The 25,235-nt window shown below is 49.4% G+C and overlaps 1 protein-coding gene across 10 annotated transcripts in view; it reads right to left on the bottom strand.

Moving 5' to 3' along the window:
- Positions 1-25,235, bottom strand: part of celf5a (cugbp, Elav-like family member 5a) — a 156,382-nt gene that overhangs the window by 119,218 nt on the left and 11,929 nt on the right. For all 10 annotated transcript variants that reach the window (XM_048976953.1, XM_048976955.1, XM_048976957.1 and 7 more), the window contains exon 2: positions 16,829-16,911. In XM_048976953.1, coding sequence (XP_048832910.1) covers positions 16,829-16,911 — 83 coding nt within the window. The remainder of the gene's footprint in view (positions 1-16,828; positions 16,912-25,235) is intronic.

The following is a 25,235-nucleotide window of genomic DNA, read 5'->3' as shown; positions in this document are numbered from 1 at the left end:
CGAGATCTGGACAGATCCAGAACGTGTGGCCTGCCTATTAACGTGTGACCAGCAAAAACATTTCATGGTGTTTGAATTCTCTAACAGCTCAGCCATTTATATGTACAAAGCACCTCATCTGATGCTATATTACAACATTAACTTTCATTAAACAGTAATTGCATTCACATCGTGACAACATGGAGAGTCAGTCAGATGGGAATGTCCCCCAGGCGCAATCACAGGTCACCAATGATAACAAAGAGTCAAACAGAGCCTGCTGTGAGACATAAAGGATGTCAGTATCACATACGACCCTGATGTGAGGAGACTGCATGTCCTCCCAATGCTCTGGCTGCCTCCCATGGCCTGAAGACATGCAACTGGCATCTATAACCTACCCGCATTAACTGTGGGATTGTTTGTGAGTGTGTATCCTACACTTGCATCCTATTTCCTACTTTGTGCCCAATGCAGGTCTGAGACCCAGAATGGATGAAATGAATGGAAGATTTTCACAGAATAAACGATACAAATGCGGCATGCAAAAATTTACCATGTATGAGAATCATCTCCATCACGCCGGTTACCCATTCTCCAACACTCCGGTTACCTATTCTCCAACACTCCGGTTACCTATTCTCCAACACTCCGGTTACCCATCCTCCATCACGTCGGTTACCCATTCTCCAACACTCCGGTTACCTATTCTCCAACACTCCAGTTACCTATTCTCCAACACTCCGGTTACCCATCCTCCATCACGTCGGTTACCCATCCTCCATCACGTCGGTTACCCATCCTCCATCACACTAGTTACCCATTCTCCATCACGCCGGTTACCTATTCTCCATCAGGTCGATTACCCATCCTCCATCACGCCGGTTACCCATCCTCCATCACGTCGGTTACCCATTCTCCAACACTCTGGTTACCCATCCTCCAACACTCCGGTTACCCATCCTCCATCACGCCAGTTACCCATCCTCCATCACACTAGTTACCCATCCTCCAACACTCCGGTTACCCATTTTCCATCACGCCGGTTACCCATTCCCCATCACGCCGGTTGCCCATCCTCCATCATGCCGGTTACCCATTCTCCATCATGCCAGTAACCCATTCTCCATCACACTAGTTACCCATTTTCCATCACGCCGGTTACCCATTCTCCATCATGCCAGTAACCCATTCAACTTCAGACTAGTTACCCATTCTCCATCACACTAGTTACCCATTCTCCATCATGCCGGTTGCCCATCCTCCATCATGCCGGTTACCCATCCTCCAACACTCCGGTTACCCATTCTCCATCACGCTGGTTACCTATTCTCCATCTCACTAGTTACACATTCTCCATCACACTAGTTACCCATTCTCCATCACGCCAGTTACCCATCCTCCAACACTCCGGTTTCCCATTTTCCATCATGCCAGTTACCCATTCTCCTTCACACTAGTTACCCATTCTCCATCACGCCAGTTACCTATTCTCCATCACGCCGGTTACCCATTCTCCATCACGCCGGTTACCCATCCTCCATCACTCCGGTTACCCATTCTCCATCACGCCGGTTACCCATCCTCCATCATGTCGGTTACCCATCCTCCATCACGTCGGTTACCCATTCTCCATCACACTAGTTACCCATCCTCCAACACTCCGGTTACCCATTTTCCATCACGCCCATTACCCATTCTCCATCACGCCGGTTGCCCATCCTCCATCATGCCGGTTACCCATTCTCCATCATGCCAGTAACCCATTCTACTTCACACTAGTTACCCATTCTCCATCACACTAGTTACCCATTCTCCATCACGCCAGTTACCCATTCTCCATCATGCCAGTAACCCATTCTACTTCAGACTAGTTACCCATTCTACATCACACTAGTTACCCATTCTCCATCACGCCGGTTGCCCATCCTCCATCATGTTGGTTACCCATCCTCCAACACTCCGGTTACCCATTTTCCATCATGCCAGTTACCCATTCTCCTTCACACTAGTTACCCATTCTCCATCACGCCGGTTACCCATCCTCCAACACTCCGGTTACCCATTTTCCATCACTCCGGTAACCCATTCTACTTCACACTAGTTACCCATTCTCCATCACGCCGGTTACCCATTCTCCATCACGCCGGTTACCTATTCTCCATCTCACTAGTTACCCATTCTCCATCACACTAGTTACCCATTCTCCATCACGCCAGTTACCCATCCTCCAACACTCCGGTTACCCATTTTCCATCATGCCAGTTACCCATTCTCCTTCACACTAGTTACCCATTCTCCATCACGCCAGTTACCTATTCTCCATCACGCCGGTTACCCATCCTCCATCACTCCGGTTACCCATTCTCCATCACGCCGGTTACCCATCCTCCATCATGTCGGTTACCCATCCTCCATCATGTCGGTTACCCATTCTCCAACACGCCGGTTGCCCATCCTCCATCATGCCGGTTACCCATTTTCCATCATGCCAGTAACCCATTCTACTTCACACTAGTTACCCATTCTCCATCACACTAGTTACCCATTCTCCATCATGCCGGTTACCCATTCTCCATCATGCCAGTAACCCATTCTACTTCACACTAGTTACCCATTCTCCATCACACTAGTTACCCATTCTCCATCACGCCGGTTGCCCATCCTCCATCATGCTGGTTACCCATCCTCCAACACTCCGGTTACCCATTTTCCATCATGCCAGTTACCCATTCTCCTTCACACTAGTTACCCATTCTCCATCACGCCGGTTACCCATCCTCCAACACTCCGGTTACCCATTTTCCATCACTCCGGTAACCCATTCTCCTTCACACTAGTTACCCATTCTCCAACACTCCGGTTTCCCATCCTTCATCACGTCGGTTACCCATCCTCCATCACACTAGTTACCCATTCTCCATCATGCCGGTTACCCATCCTCCATCACATCGGTTACCCATCCTCCATCATGCCCGTTACCCATCCTCCATCACGCTGGTTACCTATTCTCCATCACACTAGTTACCCATCCTCCATCACGTCGGTTACCCATCCTCCATCACGTCGGTTACCCATTCTCCATCACCCTTCTCATTCTTTTTTTCTTGTGTTCCCATAAATTACAAGGCAATCACACACTAAATACCCACCAATTAAATGTGAATCCATCTAACATATACAGCATCAATGCATTATTAAATAATATTAATTTTGCATTACAACATTACAGATGAATAAAACATTATGGGTGAAGGGAAGAGGGTGGATGGTTCAGCTGCCCTATTAATTCTGATTAAGCTGTCAGTCATCCTGCACAGGGTGAGCCAGATGAAAAAGAAAATTATAATAATAAATGAGGAGCCGAGAGAAAAAAGGCAGAAAAGCTCTCGCTAGAGAGGCTAAGGCGCTAGCAAAGCTAAGGCGCTAACCAGCTCCTACTCAGTGCCTTGCAGGCTTTGTCGCCCTTTCACTACGTCTTGTGGGTTAGTGTAATTTATTTGGGCAGTGAGATTTGGAATGAAAATGGGCCTGAAAAGGAAACCATCACCAACTGTCATATAAACTAGATTTTAATAACACAGATCTGCAGTGTCCAATATGTCAGATTATAGTACATTGGTTTAGCGCCAGGGGCGGCATGGTGGTGCAGTGGTTAGCAGTGTTGCCTCACACCTCTGGGACTCGGGTTCGAGTCTCCGCCTGGGTCACATGCATGTGGAGTTTGCATGTTCTCCCCATGTCGTCGTGGGGTTTCCTCCGGGTACTCCGGTTTCCCCTCACAGTCCAAAAACATGCTGAGGCTAATTGGAGTTGCTAAATTGCCTGTAGGTGTGCATGTGTGTGTGAATGGTATTTGAGTGTGCCCTGCAATGGGCTGGCCCCCCATCCTGGGTTGTTCCCTGCCTCGTACCCATTGCTTCCAGGATAGGCTCCGGACCCCCCGTGACCCAGTAGGATAAGCGGTTTGGAAAATGGATGGATGGATGGTTTAGCGCCAGACAAATTATTGTTATGTGGTATATTCTTATCAAAGTAAACAGAAATTGTTAACGAAATCACCTGAATTTATCATCATGATTCATGTTATACAACGGTGTAGTGGGTCGCCAGGTTGTCTCACACTTCCAGGGTTGTGTATTCAAATCCTTCTTTTGCTATGTGTGTGTGTGTGTATATGGACTATCTGGCAGGGAGCTCGGAGGGAGCAAAAACATGGACCAACTGTGGGTCCCTGAAGACCGGATTGGGAAACGCTGGGCTAGCCCATGCAGAGACTTCCACATGAGTGTGAAACTCTGACTGAAGTAGGACACTAAACATACACCCATCCATCAGCCTTATCCAGGTCAGGGTCGCCGTGGAGAAGCTAAAAGCTTTGGCCAATCATAACGCCAGACTGCCTTTTGTAAGTATCTGCTTTGGCTATCATCCTTTCATCCCCCCCCCCCATTTACAGTGTTGATTAAAGAGGCCCCTTAAAGTAGCAAATAAAAGAATGGGCAGCATATGGGGGGGGGGGTGACATCATAGCGATGTTTTTGGCATGTGCCAAAAGAATTTAGTCATTTTTGCTTCATTATTTACTTTGGCATAGACGGTATCTTTGAGGCCGATGTTCAAAGGCCTGTTAGGCCACTGAAGAGGCGTCCGGAGTGACGTCAGGACTACAGAGGAGCTTCAGAGTGCATCTGCGGCCCGGTATTGCATGAGAGGGGGAGAACGTGCACCGAAGGCCACAGAAGCCCCCACCCTCGGCCGCTAGACAAAGCCATTATCCTCCAGCGCGTGCCGGGGAGTGGGCTGCCTGGCTTGGGTCTTCCCTCTTCCGAGAGATCAGGCTAATCATCAAAAAGATATCAGGCGTTTGTGGTTCGTAATCGGCGTCCATGAGGCCGTTACCCTGGTGATCCTTCAGCAATCGCTCCAGCACGCATACCTGCCGAGCTACATTTCACAATCTGAAAAAGCGGGATTAGCATATTAATTAGGCGTCGGCCAGGCCGCTGACGTGGAGCGACGTGAAGAAACTGCAACCGCGCTCTCCGTCTGTCTGTCACTTCCCAGCCGGTAGGTACTGGGCGAGAGAAAAAAATGAAAAAAAAACAAATAAACAGACAAACAAAGGCGATGCCCCCCCCCCCCCCCCCCCCCCCCGCCCACTGGTGGCCACAGAACCTGGATACTGGCAGATGATCTATATTTAACGGGCGGTAACATAAAGCGCCCCCCGTGTGGCGACACCCGGCGTTTGTAGGCTGCGCTTCAGGGAAGCCTGGCGGGGTCTCCGCTCGCAAAATCCCAAGGGGGAGAGCGGCCGATGCCGACTGAAGTGATGAGGGGAACGAGAGCGAGAGAGAAATAAAGAGGGAAGCGAACGAGGGAGGGAGGCAGCGGAAGTATGGGAGCGCAGCGGTTAAAATAGAAAGGTGGCGCGGGGATGCAGAGGATGCGTCGCAAATTAAATGCACAACAGCACATGCGCTTGATGTTTATTTTAATACGTTTCAATGCGGCTTCCACTGTCAGCGGGTTTCTCTTCGTGTCTGGGGTTACGACTTGGATACTGCTGACTCAGAGTAATCCCTAAAACAAAGTGTTTCTGTTCCCTTAAACCGTGTCCCACGCCGAGAGTAAGTAGGTCACTTAAAGTGCCCCTTAAGCAGCTCTTCACGCTTGGTTTCAGCCCTGTAGTAGAGACCGCCGTGGCGTGTCTGTCTGCTTCAGAACCACGGACAGCAACTTCGCCAGTCTCTGCGTCCGATTTTAGCTTTCAAAATGTCGATTTGACTCATTGGGCCTTGTTAAATGTTGTTCCTTTTTGCATCTCCATTCTGCGTTGCCGTGACGCTCGCTGATATGTCATCTGAGTAACGTCATGCTAGCAAGCTCTGGCTCCACAAGGAATCTCTCCCAGGGAAAAAGAGCAGTTTCCACACCAAACTATATGGAGCCACGTTATCTACATTTATAAAAACGGTCCCATTTAAGGGAAGCAGCATGGAAGTCAGACGGATACTCGAGGATACTTTGGGGAATTAAAATCTGAAGTTTTACTAAACACACAGTCAGCTGGGAATGTATGTGGCTAAAAATGGAACGAAATTAATAGACAAATACCACGTGTAAAAAAAAAAAATGGGATCTGGAGATGAACACTTAAGCAACCATCTGTTTAAAATTAAATCCCAAGGTGGTTTTTGAGACTGTAAATGACTGCATACAAAACACACACACACACGTTGGCCTTTATATCTTTGTGGGGACTCACCATTCATTTCTTTGGGAAACCGCTATTTCCAACAATGACAACCTTAACCTCTACCCAGTCCTAACCTTAACCATAAGTAACCATTGAATTATAAGACTTTTGAAATTTTCAGTTTTTTGATCGCAGTCACTAATATAATTTTATAAAATTGTGTTTCTCCTTATGGAGACCGAAAAGGTAGTCCCCACAATGTCAACATAACAGGTGTTATAAAACATAATCCACACACACACACATAAACATGCACACACACACAGAGCTGAAGAAGAACAAAGACAAATATCTTAGAGCCCCCAAATTCCGCAGCGCACAAAATATAAGAACCTTGCTGTCCTGCCTAAATACACAGCCTTGGCATGGTGTCCAACATCTTCGAAAAACTACAGCTCATACCTCCGACAGGCTCTTCCATTTCCCTTCTACGGCGTAACCTCTGGAGTAGTTCCCAAACGGCCCAAAGTACGACTATGAGTGCCCAAATTCACTTTCCAATCAGGCTTTGCCACCCAGAGTTCCAAAAAAGAGAAAAGATACCATTTTCTTTCCATCTCCAGAGCAAACAGGAAGAGAGATTACTCATTTTTTCATCCGGTTTTCTTTAAAAATGAATTTCTCAGATACATTTTCCGGACTGACTCATATTGAAATCCAGCAAATGCTATTGTTCAGCTGCATTGTTCGGAGTTAATTGCTTTATTTATAAGATTTATAATAGAGGGGGCTAATTTGCTGTACAGGATGTGAGCAGTGCTTCACGACAGACAGAAAGCTAGGCACCCCCCCCCCCGCAGGTAGCCCCCGCCATTAAGGCACCTCCGCTACCTCATCGCCGTCTGGCCCACGGAGAGCTCGACATCAGCCTCTGCTCTCGGGCCAAATTAAGCCACTTAAATCTGTTCTATGATCTTAATTCGGTACACCTGAGCTTAATTAAACACGCCCTGTCTGCCGGATGGGGTTTAGGTGCCGCTAATTAGGCATGCGGGGAAATGCCCATGGACAGCCCGCCTGGCTGCCCTGTCTCACATCGGCACCGCCTCTCCCGCTCGCGGTCTGCCAGACCGAGGGCGATCGGCTGGTGCTGAGACAATTTGTTTCTTTCTGTGTGGGGGGGGGGGAGGGTGAAAACGTTTCTAGTCGGTCCAGCTGGTGATGTCCAGAGCGCTGGATACTGAGATTGTGCGTAATAGGTTTTGCGGGAACAAAGCGGCTTTGGGTGGCAGAACATTACCGCACCCCGGTGCATCATGGGAAACGGGGAAGGGCAGTTTTATATCTAAATCACAGTTTAACATCTTTGGGGTCCGGTGATCCGTGTCGCCCATCCATCAATGCACCCTGGATACAGAACTCAGCTGCTTTGAGCAATATGGTGATTAATATGTACTGTTTGGATCTGTTTTTTTTAAAAAAATAACACCATATATCCTTAACTTTATTTTTCTAAAATCCCAAGGGGTGACAAAAGACCACGATTACCATAGTCACGCTGTTTTTATTTATCGTACTTCTCGACGAGGAGGGAATTTTGAAGAGCTTCCTGAAAGCGTCTCTCGCGTAGAGAGCAATTTTTTTCCGTCCGGTTCAGGTGCTGTTTCTACGCGCCGTCGTCAGTAGTTCGGAAAGCAGGAGGCCACTCCCCCAGACACAGCATAGAGCCTGGGGAGTGTTTCATCATCTTCCTTAATGTGACATAATGTGGCCCCCGTCACATCAAACAGCGGCACGTCCCAGCTCGACGCGGAGAGCCCTAACAGCAGCTGAGCACTGCCCAGCCCCCCAAACGCCTCGCCTGCCTCTTATTTAGACCCCCATCCCAGCTGTGGCCCCCACCGTCGCACCCCCCCACGTGAGGTCCCCATTAAAAGGGGCTTTTCTTACAAAAGCCTCCAAGCCGCATGGCGAAACGTCATCTTGCCGATGGTCCCTGGCCTCATCTCCATCGCGAGTCTGCCTTTCTTCTCGAAGCCGTGAAGATGGAGCCGCCTCGCTGTCCGGAAAGGCGTATCTTACACGCGAACAGTGGCCCTGCGATCCGACACGCAGTGCCGGCGTGATCCGACACGCAGTGCCGGCGTGATCCGACACGCAGTGCCGGCGTGATTCGACACGCGCCACGTCACAACGCACAAACGCTTGCAGTAGCATCACCCTGACAGATCTAGTGTTTGACTCGGGGATGAAGCATTGCATCCACCGGGACATCCACTGCGCTGAAAAAGCAGTGGAAGATGGATGGATGGATGGATGGATGGATGGATGGATGGATGGATGGATGGATGGATGGATGGATATTTTTCAAAACCCTCAAGCACCTCTGCACCCTCCAGCCAGCCAAGCTTAAACATTTCACTGCACTTATTAAGCACAAAAACATTTCACTGCACTTATTTATTAAGCACAGAATGCAGTGAAGCGGCAGAATGGATCGTCAAAGACCCTTGGGTGCAGCACTCAGGCGCAGCCTGGAATAACCCCAAGGACCGCTGAGCCCCGCGGGCTTTAACTCCAGATCCCCGCAATAAATCTGACACCGCCCGACGCCGGCCATTCATTCGACGCAGGCAAAGTGCTTTTAGATGTGTCTGAGGATGTGAAGGACCTTTATTGCCTTGTTGATGTCTTCTCATTTGTCCTGGTGTAAAGTTAGTTAAATCTGTCAGCCGCACGGCGACGGGGAAGGCAGGGAGGCCAGCGCTAGGGCTCATTGACTTGGCAAACGCAGCTTGTTAGCAGCACCACGATGCAGGGAGGGGGGCCTGGAGTGAGCTGGGGGGGAGCACCTCCCACACCCCAAATCGGGGTGGGCTGGAGCGGATAAACACTGGGGTTCTGTGTGGTCCTCTGAGGAACAAAGGGGAACAGCAGCCATGCTGCACTATCATCATGACAGACGGACCAAACAAACCTAGTAAATAAACAGCCAAACCCTCCCCCCAGCCCCCAAAACCCCGTATCCCTAATGGATCACATGCTATTCCATCCCGTCACTTGCTCGTGTTACCATGGTAACCACCCGGCGGGTCCATCACCGTGGAGGTGTCACGGAAGACGACTCAATCCGGACACGTTAGCGTCTCCCTGGTGCAGCTACGGGAACAGCGGCACCCCAGAGAACCCGGGGGGGCTCTCGAGCGGCGTTCCGCTGCCGCTTTACCGTCGCTCATTCCCATGTCACCTGACTCGGCCCAGATGTCTTTGTGTCATGCCAGCACTGCCTTCTCCTAGGACCGTTTTCCTCATGCGGGCCAAATGTTTTGGTTGTGGCCACCTGGGGGCGCTGTACGATCTGATCCTACCTCCTTCCGTGGGAGGAGCCTGGTGCCAAACGAAGCGGACTGTCCTCTCTATGGAGCCCATTCCACCTCCCGCCTTTTAGTATGGTTCCTGTCGGGTGGCGTCGAACAGAACCCTACAGCCTGCTGTGTCTCGGAAACCCAGGCATGGCGCTGCGATCTCTCTAAGCCATGGATCAGCCGGTCATGGTACACGCCAGCCAAGCACTGGGCTCCCCACCTTCGCTCCATTTACCCCCTTCTGTAGTCTGGACCAAAACCCGACGGCCCGAATCTGCGCTGAGATCCGCGAGTGTCTAACGTAGCCCATCATTTAGGACTAAGCATTCTGTAGCTGTCGGGGGAAAAAAAAGTCAAAATCACCAGCAATGTCCAGAGCACTCTCTGCGATAAATACCTGAAAGGACCGTTCACAAAAAGTCCCTGTCCACCATCAGTTCAGGAGTCTAGGTCCAATGACCAGTGATACTGCATTTATTTTAGATTCCTTTTAGATTTCTTTCTGCTGACGACTACACTGTACTAGATAAAGATACAGGTGAAGATGGATGACAGATGTATGATTTTCTTTCCGTGTGTGTTTTGCTGTTGTTTTATTTATTATTTTACAAAGATGGCTATAAACAGAATGGATCGACCGAATAGTTTCCCTGAAAGCGCACAGCTCTCTGAAAAACTTCTTACTGGGAGGGGCATACCCATTTGCTACCCTGGCGATGTGTGGGGGCAGTGTTGGGGATCCTGGCCCCTGGAGCATAGCCTGTATATAACAGGCACCCAGGCGTTGGCCCACAGTGCGAATCGGGCAGACGGCCACCCATCCGAGTTCTGGTCACCGCCACCCTCCCCTCACACCCCCCTACCAGGACGTGCCGTATCTTGTCTTTGACCCAATCAGTCTGGGTGGGAAGGGACGTTGAGCCCACCACCACCCCAACACCTGTCAATCAAGCTGAACTCATCATCCCCCCCCCCCCCCAGCAGGTGAATTGAATCAGCTGACAAATGTTCCATGTCGCCCCCACCGTCTGTGACCAGGCGGGATCTGCCTTACAAATGAGCCTCCCGGAGGGGGTGTGGCGAGGGCGGGTTCCTCAGCTCCAGGGGATGCCTGATGTCAACACAGCTCGCTGTTCCCGGCCCCCAGAGTGACCCTGCCGTCCCCCCCCCCATCCTTCCTCGCGCCACCTGTCCTCCCTCCTCATTCTCTTCCTCTGACAGAAACAAAGAGCGGAGTGAAGATGGGGCCGGCCGCCGTGAAAGGTGGTGACGCTTGGTGACATGCAGAGCCCCAACCATGTGACAGCTGTAAGCCTGCACGCGCCGCCCACCGCACACCCGGGAGCAGACCGCACTCGCGGGGAGGCGTGTATCCTTGAACTCGGCCGGGACAGGGACACGAGCGAGGCTCCACACTACGAGAGCTCAGCCAGACACACTGGCACGGCGTAACCCAGATCACGACGTCACGTGACTCAATTCCACAGACACTGGGCCAGTCTCCAGCCATAACTGCAAATAGGTTAAAGAGACTAAAAATACGAAGCATTAATAATTCATTTTTTTTTTCCAACCTGTACCCCAGAAAAAATAGCACACGCAAAACGGCTAAACAGGCAGGTTTGGTAGATCTTCCATATCAGTTCCTGGCCGCTCCATCCCATGACCCACAATCCAGAGTTACACTCTGAAGCAGAGTGGTTTGACCTCCCGGGTCAGCCCGGCCGACGACCTCGAGACAATTAATAGCGCTTTAATTTATAAGCTCCACCGTTTACTGCAGTGCCTTACGTTCTCTTTCAATGGGCAAGAGAGGCTGTTCGCTCCAGCTTTAGGGAAAAATTAAAAAATAAAAAAATCACACAGGCCGCGATAGTGGAAGGATCTCAAGTGGAAGCCGATAAAAGAGTCTCTGCTTCTACCAGCGTCCGGCGAGTCAACTGAACATCATTAGACGAGTCAAAGTAAAAATAAGCTAAAGCCATGCAGATTTAAAATGCCCCTTAATCTGTGAGTGGCCCCACCTTTACCCGTGACCCTATTCCACCCCCCCGAGGCACGGCTGACAAATTTAGCATTGATATTGTTTTTCTTTCAGTACCCCGGCTTGTAAAAATGGCCGTAAAGTGCAAAGCCAGCTCCGCGCTAAACACCGCAAAGCCCTTGAGATGGGAAGCAGTGTCTAAATATGTGGCTTAACCCAGTATGAAACAAAAAAGGAGGGAAAAAAGGCGTAACAATTTACCTTATTTATTCTTGCCTATTTCTAGAGGCTGCTGGGGGGGGGCTGTGTGCATTCCGCTCCCCCAGGAGTGCTCCTGTGCGGCGGCTCCTTACGGTGCACATTACGCTCCGGTGCCATTCCACACATACACCCCCCCACCCCGTGCGTGTGTGTGGGCTCTGAAGCTGCACTAATTCTTCCCGACTCCAGCCCTGCAAGAAGTGGCTAGGGGCTCCGACGGGTGCCGACGACGGCGGGGCGGTGAGACGTCGAGCCGCGGCGACCCCCCCCCCCCCCCCCCCGCCTCTGGCTCCCGCCATAGCAGCCATGTGATGGGGGGGGGGTTCCATCGGCCCGGGCCGCGGATGCAAACCCATTACAGCAGCGCCATCCGCAAACGCACGCAGTTAATCCGTAAAATCAGCCTTCGACGGAGCACGACAAGCGTTTTTACATTCGTGAAACAGGGATCGTTCCCCCCCCCTCAATACAGCAGGACACTATTGATTGACTGATATCTATCAGGCAGTAAATTTCGTGTTGCTCATAGCCCTCCAGTGCTCTTCTCCTCAATCCTGGCCCCCCCTCGCCCGTACCCCCAATTGTTGTCCTTCGATTAACCGCGCTCAGGCTCCTGCCTTGTGCTGTTTATGTGAAATTCTCGGCGTCTGCAAAGTCAAGAGATGCCAGAGTCGAGGTGTTTGGGGGCTGCTGGGGAGACACGAATGTCAGTGTGATTCCCCTTAAAGAAAACCATAGACACAGCAGAGTGCTGTAATACCCGCCGATCCAAACGCTTACGAAGCACAGGACTGTCAAGGCGAGAGGTGTGGAAACAGGGTAGGGCGGCGTGTACGGGATGCCAGTCCAGTGCAGGCCGCACACACACACACACACACACACTAAGGGCAATTTAGCGATGACTATCACACGCTTCTACAGCATAAGAGTAGATGCTCTTACAGAAAGTGCTATCTCATGAATATTGGTGGGTAAATTTACGCATTTTTTTTTTTTTAAGTGCCGCTGCACTTGGTGCACCACTGACGTGTGCACTTACGAATTCAGCACTTCCTTCTTGCTTAACAAACAATGTACGGCTGTCACTTCAGCTGGCCCCCGCTTGCCCCGGAAGATTCCACGTGAAGCAGGTTTATTCGCGAGAAACCCGTCAAATGTATTCATATTTATTCACCTGACTAAAGAGGGGAAACAGGCTCCCATCACCCTGCTGACCTTCTCTACCTTTCAGCCATCGTCTAGCCCCCCATCCTGCCGTCTCTCCCGCTACCCTCAGGGCAAAATTCTAACAAATCCACCCTCCCCCCCCAGCAGCAAGACCTTCATTTTGCCAGCCACCGATTGGTTTCCCATCAGCATCCCCCCCCCAAACAAACAGGCTTAAATTATTCAGGCTTTGTGCCAGCCTGCTCTTTTACGAGGAGGCTCTGGGATTGCAAACCATCCCCCCCCCCAACGGACAGTGGGGTTCTGTGGCAGGACCTCCTCGCTACAAGGTCAACCCTGCGGGCCTGTTGTGGGAAGGGGCAGCCATGCATATATGTGTGTGTGTGTGTGTGTGTGACTCGCAGAGAGGTAAACACACTTTAAGTGCACAAAGGACACGGCCCAGCATCTCATTTCCCGGCCCATTCCCAGCTCCATCATTTCATCAGCCTTCATCCCGCTGCCGCGGATCTCAGTCATTCCGGCCGCTGCCACCCCTTAAGCAAATCGTATAAATCAGAGTCGGGAAAAAGGCGATTGCCGATTCATTCCGGGGATTCATTTCTGCATCCTGTAAAGAGAAAAGGGGGCTGTTGTTTATACAACCAGCGTGTATGCATTTTTTAAAGGAGATTATTTCATGCTTGGGAAGGATGATCGGAAGGCGGGGGGAGGTACGGCGATCGTGGAAAAGGTGTCCTGGCAACGCGTGGCGCACAAGACCAGGAGGAGGCGCCGCTGAGCGCCGAGGTGTCGATCACATGCGATGGACGATAATTCGATGACCCTTGTTTATTAAACACCCTCTTCCTACCTCCTGTCAGTGGCAAACATGGTCCTCGCCGGCGTGGCACTGCATTATAGCGGCACGCCTCTATGCCATTTGCCGAAAGTCACAGCGGTTGGTGCCCATTAATTTGGAGGCGGCTCACAGCTGCAGAATCAAATGCGGAGCGTGGCAAACAGATAACAGGCTGGCGACAGAACGGGCTGTAATCACAATCAGTTGCCGCCTACAGAAGTGCCACACGCCCACCATCTGATTGCGACCGGTTGGCCCGAAGTGCTGCACATATGACCACACGGGAGCCTCAGCACGACACAGGGGCAGCTTTCCTCATCGTGTGTGTGTGAGTGTGTGAGAGTGTGTGAGAGAGAGAGAGAGAGACAGAGAGAGAGTGAGAGAGAGAAAGATATGGTGGCACTGAGATTATGGCCTCATCTCCAGGGCTGGGGGTTCAATCCTCGCCCGTGCTCATATCATCGTGGGTTTTCATCCCTCCATCCATTTTCAATACCCACATGTTCTGTGCAGGGTTTTTGGGGTCTAAAGCTTATCCTGGAAGCTACAGGCACACGGGAGGAAATAACAAAGAAAGGGGCGGGTTTTCGTTCTGCAATCCAAAAACACGTAGCTTGGTGTCTCGTGTCTCCAGGTTGCCAGTCTTTTAGGTTCATGTGTGTCCTGCGGTGCCCTGCACTCCCTGAGATAGGCTGCAGGATAACTCGGGAATATTAGGCAGGTCCAGTACTGGATAAGCAGTTATAGAAAACAGCTGGTATTATGCATACACACACACCATAGAAAATGCCACTAAGCGTTTTCTTGAATGCCCATTGGCTCTAACAGCGACGAATAAACACCTCGCATCATCGTCGCTGTCATCGTCACACTCAACTTCACGCCCGTGTGTGTGGGCGGGCCCAGTGAGAGGCTCGCCACCTCGCCACACCTGCTCCTGAACATACCATAATCGTTCTGAGCTGAGGTAGTCCCATATGAGTTAAAACCAGGTGAGCATGGGCCCCCCACCTCGGGGGCTTGGGGGGGTGGGTCAGCAGGGAAAGAGTTAATGACAAAAACTCGGCCGTTAATAACTCATAACTCCTCTCCCAGGGAGCCCTAGTTTACATTAATTACACCGTAGCCTCTGGCAAACTGCATATCAAGCGGTATTTCACAAACAAACAACTGGCATGGCTACTTACCGTTAGCAGCGAGCGATGGGGGGGCGTTTGCGTGAGATTTAGGGGCCAGTGGCAGGCGGGAGGCTTTCGTGCCATGGAGGAGAGGGAGGGGTTAGCTACTGGGATCTCATCTCCGCTACACATGCACACACACACACACACACACACACAATGACACAAACACACCCAGATGGGCACCCAACGAATTCCACACTGTCACAACACAGTTCCTAGGGGCCAACACTGGAGATCCCCGGTGCGTCAAAGAGCAAAGACTGCACTCTGGTCATCTAGAAATCCACCTTCACAGGTAGCGATTAATGTAAATCATACAGTAGCTTTTCCAAAAAACCCCTATGAACCAGGCACCTGATTCATTGTACAGCTCAACAAATAAGCACAAATCAATGAACAGCACGATTGTAATTGTACCATTAGAACTACATCTTATGGGAACGCTCGTAAAAGACTTTTTACATATCGCATTCATCAAACGGCAATTCGTTAGCAATTCACGGCGGCAAACAGGTCAGTGCCGCTTGGTAATCTGTCGTTATGCCAGCCTGACGGGGACATGGAAGTGGGCGGAGAAAGACCGACCCGGGATTCCCAAGGGCTGTAAGATGCCGGCCTGGTGATGACGACGCGCCGTAACTCAGACACGGAGACAGCTCCTCGCACCAGGATAGCACTCCCACCGCCACACGCTCTCAGAAAGCGTCCTGGCCTAGTTAAGGAGTGCCGGCCTGCTTGATCACTGCCGAGAGTGGGGGCGGCTACGGTTTAATTCTCACAAAGCCCCCCCCGGAGCAGTGACGAGGGAGCGGATTCTCACTCGCGTCTGCAGCCGGATGATTCCGGCTTGTGTGCACGGCCCCGCACCCGTGGGCGTGTGTCCGTACATTTGGCAGGCGAGCAGAAATGTGCGCGGGATGCTGGGGAATGTGTGCGCCCCTCCCCGGCAGCGCGTGACGCTGCCACTTGCTCTTGAGCCCTCGTGGCCGCCCGCTGGTCCCCAGGGTCCGCCGATGGCCTTCACCCCTCACCCTCTGCTTCCCAACCCCGTGATGTTCACTCCCCGAGGTTGGCGGCGGCGCAATTGGTCCTTGGGCTGAATCTGCAAGCTGTGAGACCCCCCCCCCCCCCCCCCCCCAAAAGTATCGCTAACCTGCTAGGCCACAGCCGACCATGAATATATATCTACTGACATCCTTTTTCAAAGGCCCTGCCTTCAATTCCTCTCCCTCCCTCTCTCTCTCAAATGCAAACCGTCTTCATGGCAAAAGGCCCCAAAGACTGAAGCCTGGCAAATTCAAAGCATGAAAGGAGTGACTCCTTGTGTGTTTAAAGGGAAACCGTGTGCCTTTTGGCTGAGCCACCCCCCTCCCCCCAAAAAAAAACACCCACCCACCTGTTTATTTTTCAAAAGCAGGCCTCATCTGAACGGATCAGACCTCTCTGCCTCACAGCTTTGTTCCTGTCCTGAGGGGGGGGCTAACGACTCTGCCCTAGTGGCCGTCTCCGCCATGAGAAATGTGCTTATCACTCACCACCCCCCCCCCCCCCAAACGTTAAATAGCTCCGGACTGGACAACATCGACTAGCCTTTTCAAAGGAAAAGCTGGTTTTAATAATAATGCAAAGAATAATTGGAATGGCATTTGAGGCTGCCGTCTTCTAAGCTCGCAGAGTGTGTGTAATCAATGCTTCATTGCGTGTGGTCTTCCCTGGGGGGGCCACGGCCGCTCCAAACTCAGGCGTGGAGAAAAGGCTAGATTATCGACCCCATCGTTTTCCAAATGTTTCATCGTCGGCATTAGGCGGAGCGGGTGGCCCAGGAGGCGGTGCTGGGTGCAGACTTACCCCTGGCAGCGTCTTCTGCTCGTGGAGGGCATTCTGGGCCTTAATGGCAGACTCGCGTGCGCAGTAGGTAAGGAACGCACAGCCTGTAAGACAGAACAGAGTCAGAGGATTGAAGAGTGACGTCTCCCAACCACCTGACCAGACCGGGCACGAGCACATGGGACGCCAGGCGCCTTCGGGCGTGCACACTGCACACTGCACACTGCACACTGCACACTGCACACAGAAACTGAGCCTTTCTGAAGGGAGTGAAGACAACAGTGAATCGGGGGGGAACAGAAGCAGGAGACGAGGGTGACGACCCGGCGGAAATGTGAAGGCGCTAGATATTGCGAGACCGTCACTCAAGGCCGTCAGCTACAAAGCCACCTCAGGTACCGTTACATCCAGGAGAAATGCGGGGGGGGGGGGGGGGGAGAGGACAGAGAGACAGACAGAGCAGCCCAGCCTGCACCAAGCCAGACTGCAGTGCCAGACTGCCAATGGCCTCGCTTCAGGGGCAGATCTGTTTGCCGCCCCACCAATAAGGATGTTACCGCAAAGTCCCACCACCACGTCGCATTACCAGTTAAAGGGTCTCAAAGTGAATTTCAGCGTAAGAGACGGGCGCCTGTGTTTTAAAAAGCAGGTATTACAAATAATAATCGATGAAATCCACAGAAGGCCTCCCTCTGAAGACGTCTGCCTGCTCTTTCATTTACACGCACAACCACCTCAGATATATTAGTCAACGTTTTGCCAGCAGTAACCATTCTCCCAGTCTTCCAGGCCCCAAAGGGGTTGCCTCATATGCACCTTACAAACTGCATTTAGCTACTTGGTCAGCATGCTGCTCGAGAGTTGGTAGTCACTGGGCACTGCGTTATTGTTAGACCTGTTAAAACCCATTCAGAGAGGTTGGGAAATGAACTGACTTTACATCTGTACAGTGATTCTCCACTGAGATGGTATGATTATGCTTCTGCATGAAACCAGCGGTTTCAGTCGTTTACTGCAGCGCAGGAAGCGAAGTCTCTGTGGGACCCTCTTTAAACTAGCCAGCTAGTTAGTCCATGATAGATTCACAGAGATCACAAACCCTCCACGCTGCTGATAATGAGGCAGATGTGCTTTGTTTCAGAGCGAGCGCCGCTTCCTGTGCACTGACTACCTACTGCCGGGCTCCCGGGCACAGACTCGCCTTCAGGTGTTTCAGCTCTTCCCCTGCACTCACAGTGGGGGATGAAATAGAAATATTTCGCGCAGTTGGCTCAGCCGCTGTGAAAACTCGCGTGTGCCTCACATGACCCTGCCCACCGCCTTGACTCCGCCCCTCAGACGCTTCTCAGCATCAGACGACAAAAGGTTCCTGAGGATGAGGCTCGGAAATCTGTCAAAATCCTGCAGACCGGACCGGCTCGGTGCTATCGTGATGGGAGATTTAGAACTTCTCATAGACTTGTGAAGTGTGTACGCAGGATTACTCCACACTCCCTGTAAGGCCACAAACATCAGTTAAGAGAGAGATCCTTCACCTTTATTACCCAGGCTGTTCGTTAAAATGATCCATCTGTCTCTTTATAACATAACACCACGCTTAGGAGCATTCCACAGTGATTTTAATTACACTGTATGTTTGATTTTATTTTCCAAACAGTAGGTAGCCTTGCATTAGCCTAATCAATTTCCCTACAACATTTGAACCCTTTAATAAACCTTGATCTTACTAAGTCTCTGCAGGTGCCCAGTCTTGCCTGAAGAGAGGAAAGGCTTTGGTAGGATTGACATATCGATCCACGCTGTACACTCCTTACTGCAGTCTTGCCCTCTAGCTATGGCAGGTGACAGATCCGCATGGGGTCGTGACCTCACAGACGTTCTGTCACGCCATTGGGGTCACGGGTCATAGCCCTGCTCGCACAAACCTCCACCCCCCCCCTTATTCCCAGTGGAACCACAGGAGTATTCACAAGCACAGGCCCGCGAGAAAAAACCCACACAGCCACATGTCACCGTCTTATCGTCGAGGTTAATCAAGCACATGCACCGAGCCTTTAAATCATGTGTAATATAAGTCACGGTATGTCTAACTACACGTAGTTCCCACACAGCACTAGAGACCTGAGGTCCTGGAGAAAAAAATTATAAAATCATTAAATAAAAGATAATTATCTATAGTACAAGTTTAGCCAGCTGAACAGCACAGTTGCTGCATTACCCCGCTGTAATCAGGTCTGTATCGGTGGAAGTATGATAAAGAGTCACACATTTCAGGTGTTAAATGTATTTTTAGTTAGTGTGAAGCTTGTGATTCACATCACCTTCTTTAAAAAGTATTAGCTGCTTACACTGCATCTAATGTCAGGAAATAACAGCACTTTGGAGATAATAACACAGTACAGAGAGTGCAGTAGAAGCACTACAGTGTTAGTTATTGAACACAAGTGTTTACGGCTTAACTAGCAGCCCGTGTTGGGTATTCCCTGCCTGGCGCCCTGTGCTCCCTGGGAGAGACTCCAGGCTTTGTGCTGGATAAGCTCTTTTTGTAAAATGGATGGATGGATGGATGGATGTTTACAGCTTAAACTAGCTACACGTTAGCCAAAAAGAAAATGGTGTTTTATCAGTCAGCCAGCCTTCACAGGCCTTGCAGTGGTTTGGGAGGGGGTCAGTCTGACTCGCCTCTCCCGCGGTACACTCCCCCCATCAGCCACCTGCTCCTCCACGGCCCGCCGGCCTGAGGCTCCGCCGAGCTGCATCACGCGCGCCAGCGTGCGGCAGAAGCTCCCCCCCCCGAGCCAGCACTCCGGTTCGTGTTCTCCACGCCATGACAGAGCCCCTTCTCTGTCTCCGTCTTTTCCAGCGATAAAGAAACGTTAAAATGAGCCGTCTTGGCAGGGATTTCGGCCGAGAAAAGACATCCGTTACACGCGGCTTGCTGCCGCGTTTATGAATTATGCGGACTTAAGAAATAAAAACACTGCATGATGAAATCATTTGAAATACTCCAAAAAAAAAAATCTAAACCTGAACTGCTGATGGAGCATTAATTTAAATGTGATCTGTATAATTTATATACCGCTTTGGTTGATATGCACCCAAATAGCTTTCTATCTTCACACTTACGGCAAGGCCCCGACCTAATTTCCTTCGCCTCTTAGTCTTTTCCCACAAGCTGCTACCTTAACTAGAGCAGTAAAACAAGCTCTTTGTATCAGGTTAGGGGGACACTTCGACGCGTAGCTAAGCCCTTAGAACGGTGACACGGCCAGTAATTAAAGAGACCAAACCCTGCCTGCTACTTTCGTCTGACAACCTCCATTTGCTTGGGTTAATTACTCCAGACAAGAATCTGTGTTCCTAGCGCCAGAGAGCCAGAGTTGTCTGGTTCAGCACTTTTGGCCCGGATCTGAAAAGTGCGGGTAAATCCTGCTGACCGCAGGGGTCCGGCTGTCAGGCTATGGCCAAGCCCCTCACTCTCCCAGCCTCAGCAGTAATGCAAAGGACCTCTCCTGTGCTCCGCCGCCTCCGCCACCCGTCCCTCATTCGGCCCCCCAGCCCCCAACGGGGCCGGCGCCGGTGTAATGAGAAAGTGTGAACTTCCCCTTCCCGTGGCATTTACGTCCCTCCCGAAACTGTGAAGGTGGCAGAAATGGGGCCAGGGTTGGCACCGTCCGCCCCGTTCCCCCCCCACACCTCATTTGCACTCCGTGTAAAATGTCATTGTGGAGGGTAGATTACTAGCTTACTTCATTTCCTGTCGGACGGCTTGGGGGAAATGGGGACCTTCCCAGGGCTCTGTGCCGAGACACACGCCGTCAGTGTCCAGGCCAGGCGAATATTACCTGAGACCACGATCGCCTCTTATGTTATCAGCGTAGCATCGATCGCTTCATATGAGGTTATCAAACCTGTCAAATGGCTAATTTATCGATGCATCGCCAATCGTTCGCCAATATGCACCTGATCATTTAACTCTTCAAAAGTACAAAAGCGGGTTTTTCCCAATTTTCTCAGCAAAACTTTTCCATTCCTGTCTAATTACCTTACAGTGGCTCCTGTGACATTAACTCAACTTTAGCGGAACTTGTAAACTATAAGAAGAAGCTCTTTCAAACGTGTACGGCCACTGTCCGCACCCAAACCTGAGGGTCACAGCGTGCATAGCGCATTCCAGTCATGCTCAGGGACATCTCCCAGCCATATTTTCAGAGGGGGAGCCGTAATTGATTCGTTTGCACCCATGCGCGTCCAAGGGGACAAAAATCTGGCAAAATACGCATCTATAAGAATTACAATTAGCAGGAAACCGGCTGGCCTTTAAGGCCGCGTGAGTCACAGAGACGATAATGATGAACATGGTTTTGTGGCACGAAGCTGTGAAGCACAGAAAATCTGGCCGAGCCGAGTCCATTGAGCGCATCGATAGCATTTTCAGTGATTAATGGATATTTCCCTACACAGATTCCAGGCAGGAAAAAATAAATACGCTTTGTATAAGCGTTTGCAACACCGTGTCTCTGAATGAATCAGCTTACACTGATGCACACATGCGCATGTGGATTTGCAGGTTGGATGATGAGTAACACGGTGATTCTGAACAGAAACAGAAGTGAGTAACTACTACTGAGTCCCAAAGGCCTGCATTGTGTACATGAGCTTCCGCATGCTCACCGCTAATGCTGCAAATGTAAATAACTTTCTTTTCTTTTTTTTGCTGCCAACTGGCAAACCTTAAAGATGAGGTTTCACATACACATTCTCCAGGGTTTCCCAGGAGAACTGTAACAGGGGCTGAATTTCTATCAGCTGGAGGACGAAAGGAATAAACCTGCCCATCTGCAGTGAAATTTAGTTATCAATCAATGATCAGTTTTCCTCACATGTACCACAGAATTACGGGCAACATATACAGCCTCAATCAAAAACCTCCTTTATCTGAAATAAATATGGAACCACACAATATACCAGATGTTTTACCATCCACTGTACAGTGCTCCCAGTATTTACATTCTCTCTCACTGGCCACTGCGGTCACCCTGAGGTGGTTATATTATTTACTATATAGAATCAATAGAACTGCCTACAGTAGTGCATGTTGGATATATTGGTTTTTAATTAATCACGTTGGTAGGTAAAGGTATAGTGTAATAGCCCCCTTTCCATTAGGGGGGAAGTTAATACGATAAAATAGTCAATTATCACGTGTCAATTCATTAATTTGCCCGGTAGCTCTTATCCAACGTAGAGTTACAATGAACGTGGAGCCTATTAGAGAAATCTGAGTCTAAAGCAGGGGGTTCTTCCAGCACAGGGCATGCAAAATCACTAATTTATCTGACACGCACGTTTGGACTGGGAACCCTAACATACGGGCAATACGGGCACTCCGCACACAAAGAGCTGGAGCAGACAATCAGACCCCAAACCCTGGAGGCGTGAGGCCACTGAGCTACCTAGTGAGGCATCGCGCTGCCCCCCTATTGACTGAGTGACCCTTAATTAGGATCTGCTACAGAATTCGAATTAACAAGCACCTGCACATGCACTAAACACAATAGTATCAGAGTGATGTTACCACTATAGCCATTGTTCAGTGTAATTTACTGATCTACGTGAATGGCAAAGAAATTGGGAAAGAACCGAGTTTGATTAGCTTGCCTAAATTATTCAAATGACAACTGGAACGATTTTACAATCATGCGGTTTATCATTGAGAGCCGAGACGGCTTTACCGGTGAATAACGTATTTCGCCAGGGAAATATTTCTCCTTTGCAGAGGAGGGAGAGAAAAATAAGCATAGGCATCCTTCTCAGCGCAGAGAAAGAGGGAAGGAAACGCACCAGTGAATAAAGATGTACAGATTTTTATTTTTCTTTGCGCTCATTTTACAAGCCATCCGCACAACAGCTGTGTCACAGCGGGGATTCAAATCAGAAAAACTTCGGCTCTCAGACAGCCACCTTCCCCACAGAGCGTGTCAAGCACCAACCTGCATTGCTTATATCTTAGGAGACGGGCAGTATATTAGCTCCCATGATATTTTGTAATATGGGAGTAATTGGAGAAAATGCTCTGGACGGGTCGCGGTTTTTATAACTCATTGTGAGCGCGCGTTGACGATGCTGTGCGCGTTCTCGGCTGCGCAGTGATTTAACGGTGGGTCGGGCAGTGCGTTAATTAACGACATGTCACGTTACTTACAAAGGGGTGCAGCGCAGCCCTCATAAATTAAAGAAGGATGAGATAAGACGGATCATAAGGTATGTTTTACGACGCTCACTGTTAAGGTGCTTTTTTGTAATTAAATTCATCCACTTCGCTCGAGCATGTGCAACAGAAAATGCTATTTCTTACCTTTACGGTGGTGCGGGTCTGGTTAAAATCTTAAAGAACCCCGTATCCTATAACTCATAGACTATCAAATTAGGCTATGACTTCATAATCGATTGTTCTTATAGAATCAATATCGTCGCATCGTAAAAAAAAAATAATTTTTGTTCATATTAAATGGGCCGCGACACTTCATAGGACAAGCGGTTACAGGAGGGGGATGAATGGATAAATGACCCTGTGGTTACTTTCCCTTTAAAAGGTATTTTTTTTGTTCGTTCTTTCAGCTGGGCAAAACTTAAAATATCGCAAATACTGCTCAAATATAATGTGATATAGTGATCAGGTAGGGAGAGCCAGTCTCTCCGAAACCTGCCCGAACACACAGAGCTCAATTTAAATTCTCAGTACCTTTATAACCACGCTTTGATTTAATGTCAACCTCTCTCTACATGATGGAAGCCTTAGGAGTTCATGAACTCATAAATGTTTGATTATGCAACAGACTGGCATTACATTATGTCAGCGCTGTTGCCACGCAGTGGAATGACAGTCGGATCAAAAGTTTGCAAGAAACTGAGCTCATTACCGCAAAATGCCAGTTTAAACAAAATTAGAGAGGACACACTGAGGGCAATATCGCGCTGATTTAATAATAAATACCAAAACATTATTCCAGTTAAATGGAACAACATAAAATGTGATTACACAGTCAAATTTAAAAACTAATTAAAATAGTTATGAATGCTTTAATTCATTATTTAATGCATAACCAGTACCTAGGAAAGTCCTGACAAAACCAATGTGTCTACATTTTCAGGCACCTGGAGAGACCAGATCATCTCATCATTTAGCCTCATATGTTAAAGCCCACGCATAAACAGTAAGGATACCAGACCCCCACACTAGGTGTCGCTGTGGAATGGTAAGTGGAACCCAGTGGGCAACACGCCCAAGATGCCAAAAAATTATTTCAGTTCACTAAGCTTTCGTTAATTATCTAAAATAATTAGTGAAATAATCAAATCCATATATATGCTACATAAAATGAATAATGTTGAGTTTTCTTGCTCTATTTCTCCAAATGAAATCCACCCATATACTTAAAAGCAGCTTAAGTATTTTATATAACCAATGCATAAAGGTTTTAGAGAAGTTACCAACTTCAGATTGAATGGCGAATTAGGCCGTTTCATACATTTATGTTAGTCAATATCCATTTCCTAAACACGTTTCTGAATCCAATTCAGCTCTCCCTATCACTATTTTTCAGAATTTCCGGCTAAAAGTTAAACGATACATATTCAATTAATGGGAACACAGCCTCCCAATTTTCCATTAACAGACTCCATTTCCACTCACCGGACTGAAAAATTCAGCTGAAGCTTTTTTTACTACCGTCAGCTCAAAAAGTTACAGGCCTTTCTTGATAATTAAACACAAACAGGAAATATTTTATTATTAGGAGCAGCTACATCTGGGTAAACCCCCCCGCCACGGTTTATAATAACGCCACCGACGTAATTTCAACATCTTCATTTTGAATAACGGAAGAAAAGGTTATTTGCTGTTCTGGCTCCAAGCGATTAGCACTACGGAGTCTGCTTGTGATTCATCTCGGTCACATAGGTCGTGTGTAAATGGAAGTTGTCTCAAACCAGCAAGAGAAAATGACACACAAGCTTAGGCTGAGGACGACCCACGTAACTCTGGGATCGCGTGTCAAACTCCCGCACCGGGTTTTAGCGGACTGGCATCCTCACCAGCTGCTGGCTAAAGGACAGACGCGTTTACTGGGAAGAGTGCGGCGCATTACATCATTCTTCTTTAAACAAACAAAGCCAGACGCCCTTGAAAACTAATGAATTAACGAGTGAATTAATAAATTGTGTAAACAAAGAGGTAAAAATCACATACCAGGGGACAAAGTCAAAATCACCCTCGGTTGTTTGGTTTGACGGACTCGCTGACTTGAATGCAAACGGGTTAAACGTATGCAGTTTTGTCTTTATACATTGTTGAAAAATTCGTAAAATTAGTGATGGAATAATAGTTGATGTATGCCTTGAGCTTTAATACGTGTAATCTACTATA

The sequence above is a fragment of the Brienomyrus brachyistius genome, chromosome 15 (assembly GCF_023856365.1).
Source record: "Brienomyrus brachyistius isolate T26 chromosome 15, BBRACH_0.4, whole genome shotgun sequence".
Lineage (NCBI taxonomy): Eukaryota > Metazoa > Chordata > Actinopteri > Osteoglossiformes > Mormyridae > Brienomyrus > Brienomyrus brachyistius.
The sequence above is the reverse complement of the archived record's forward strand: the minus strand, read 5'-3'. Positions and strand labels throughout refer to the sequence as shown.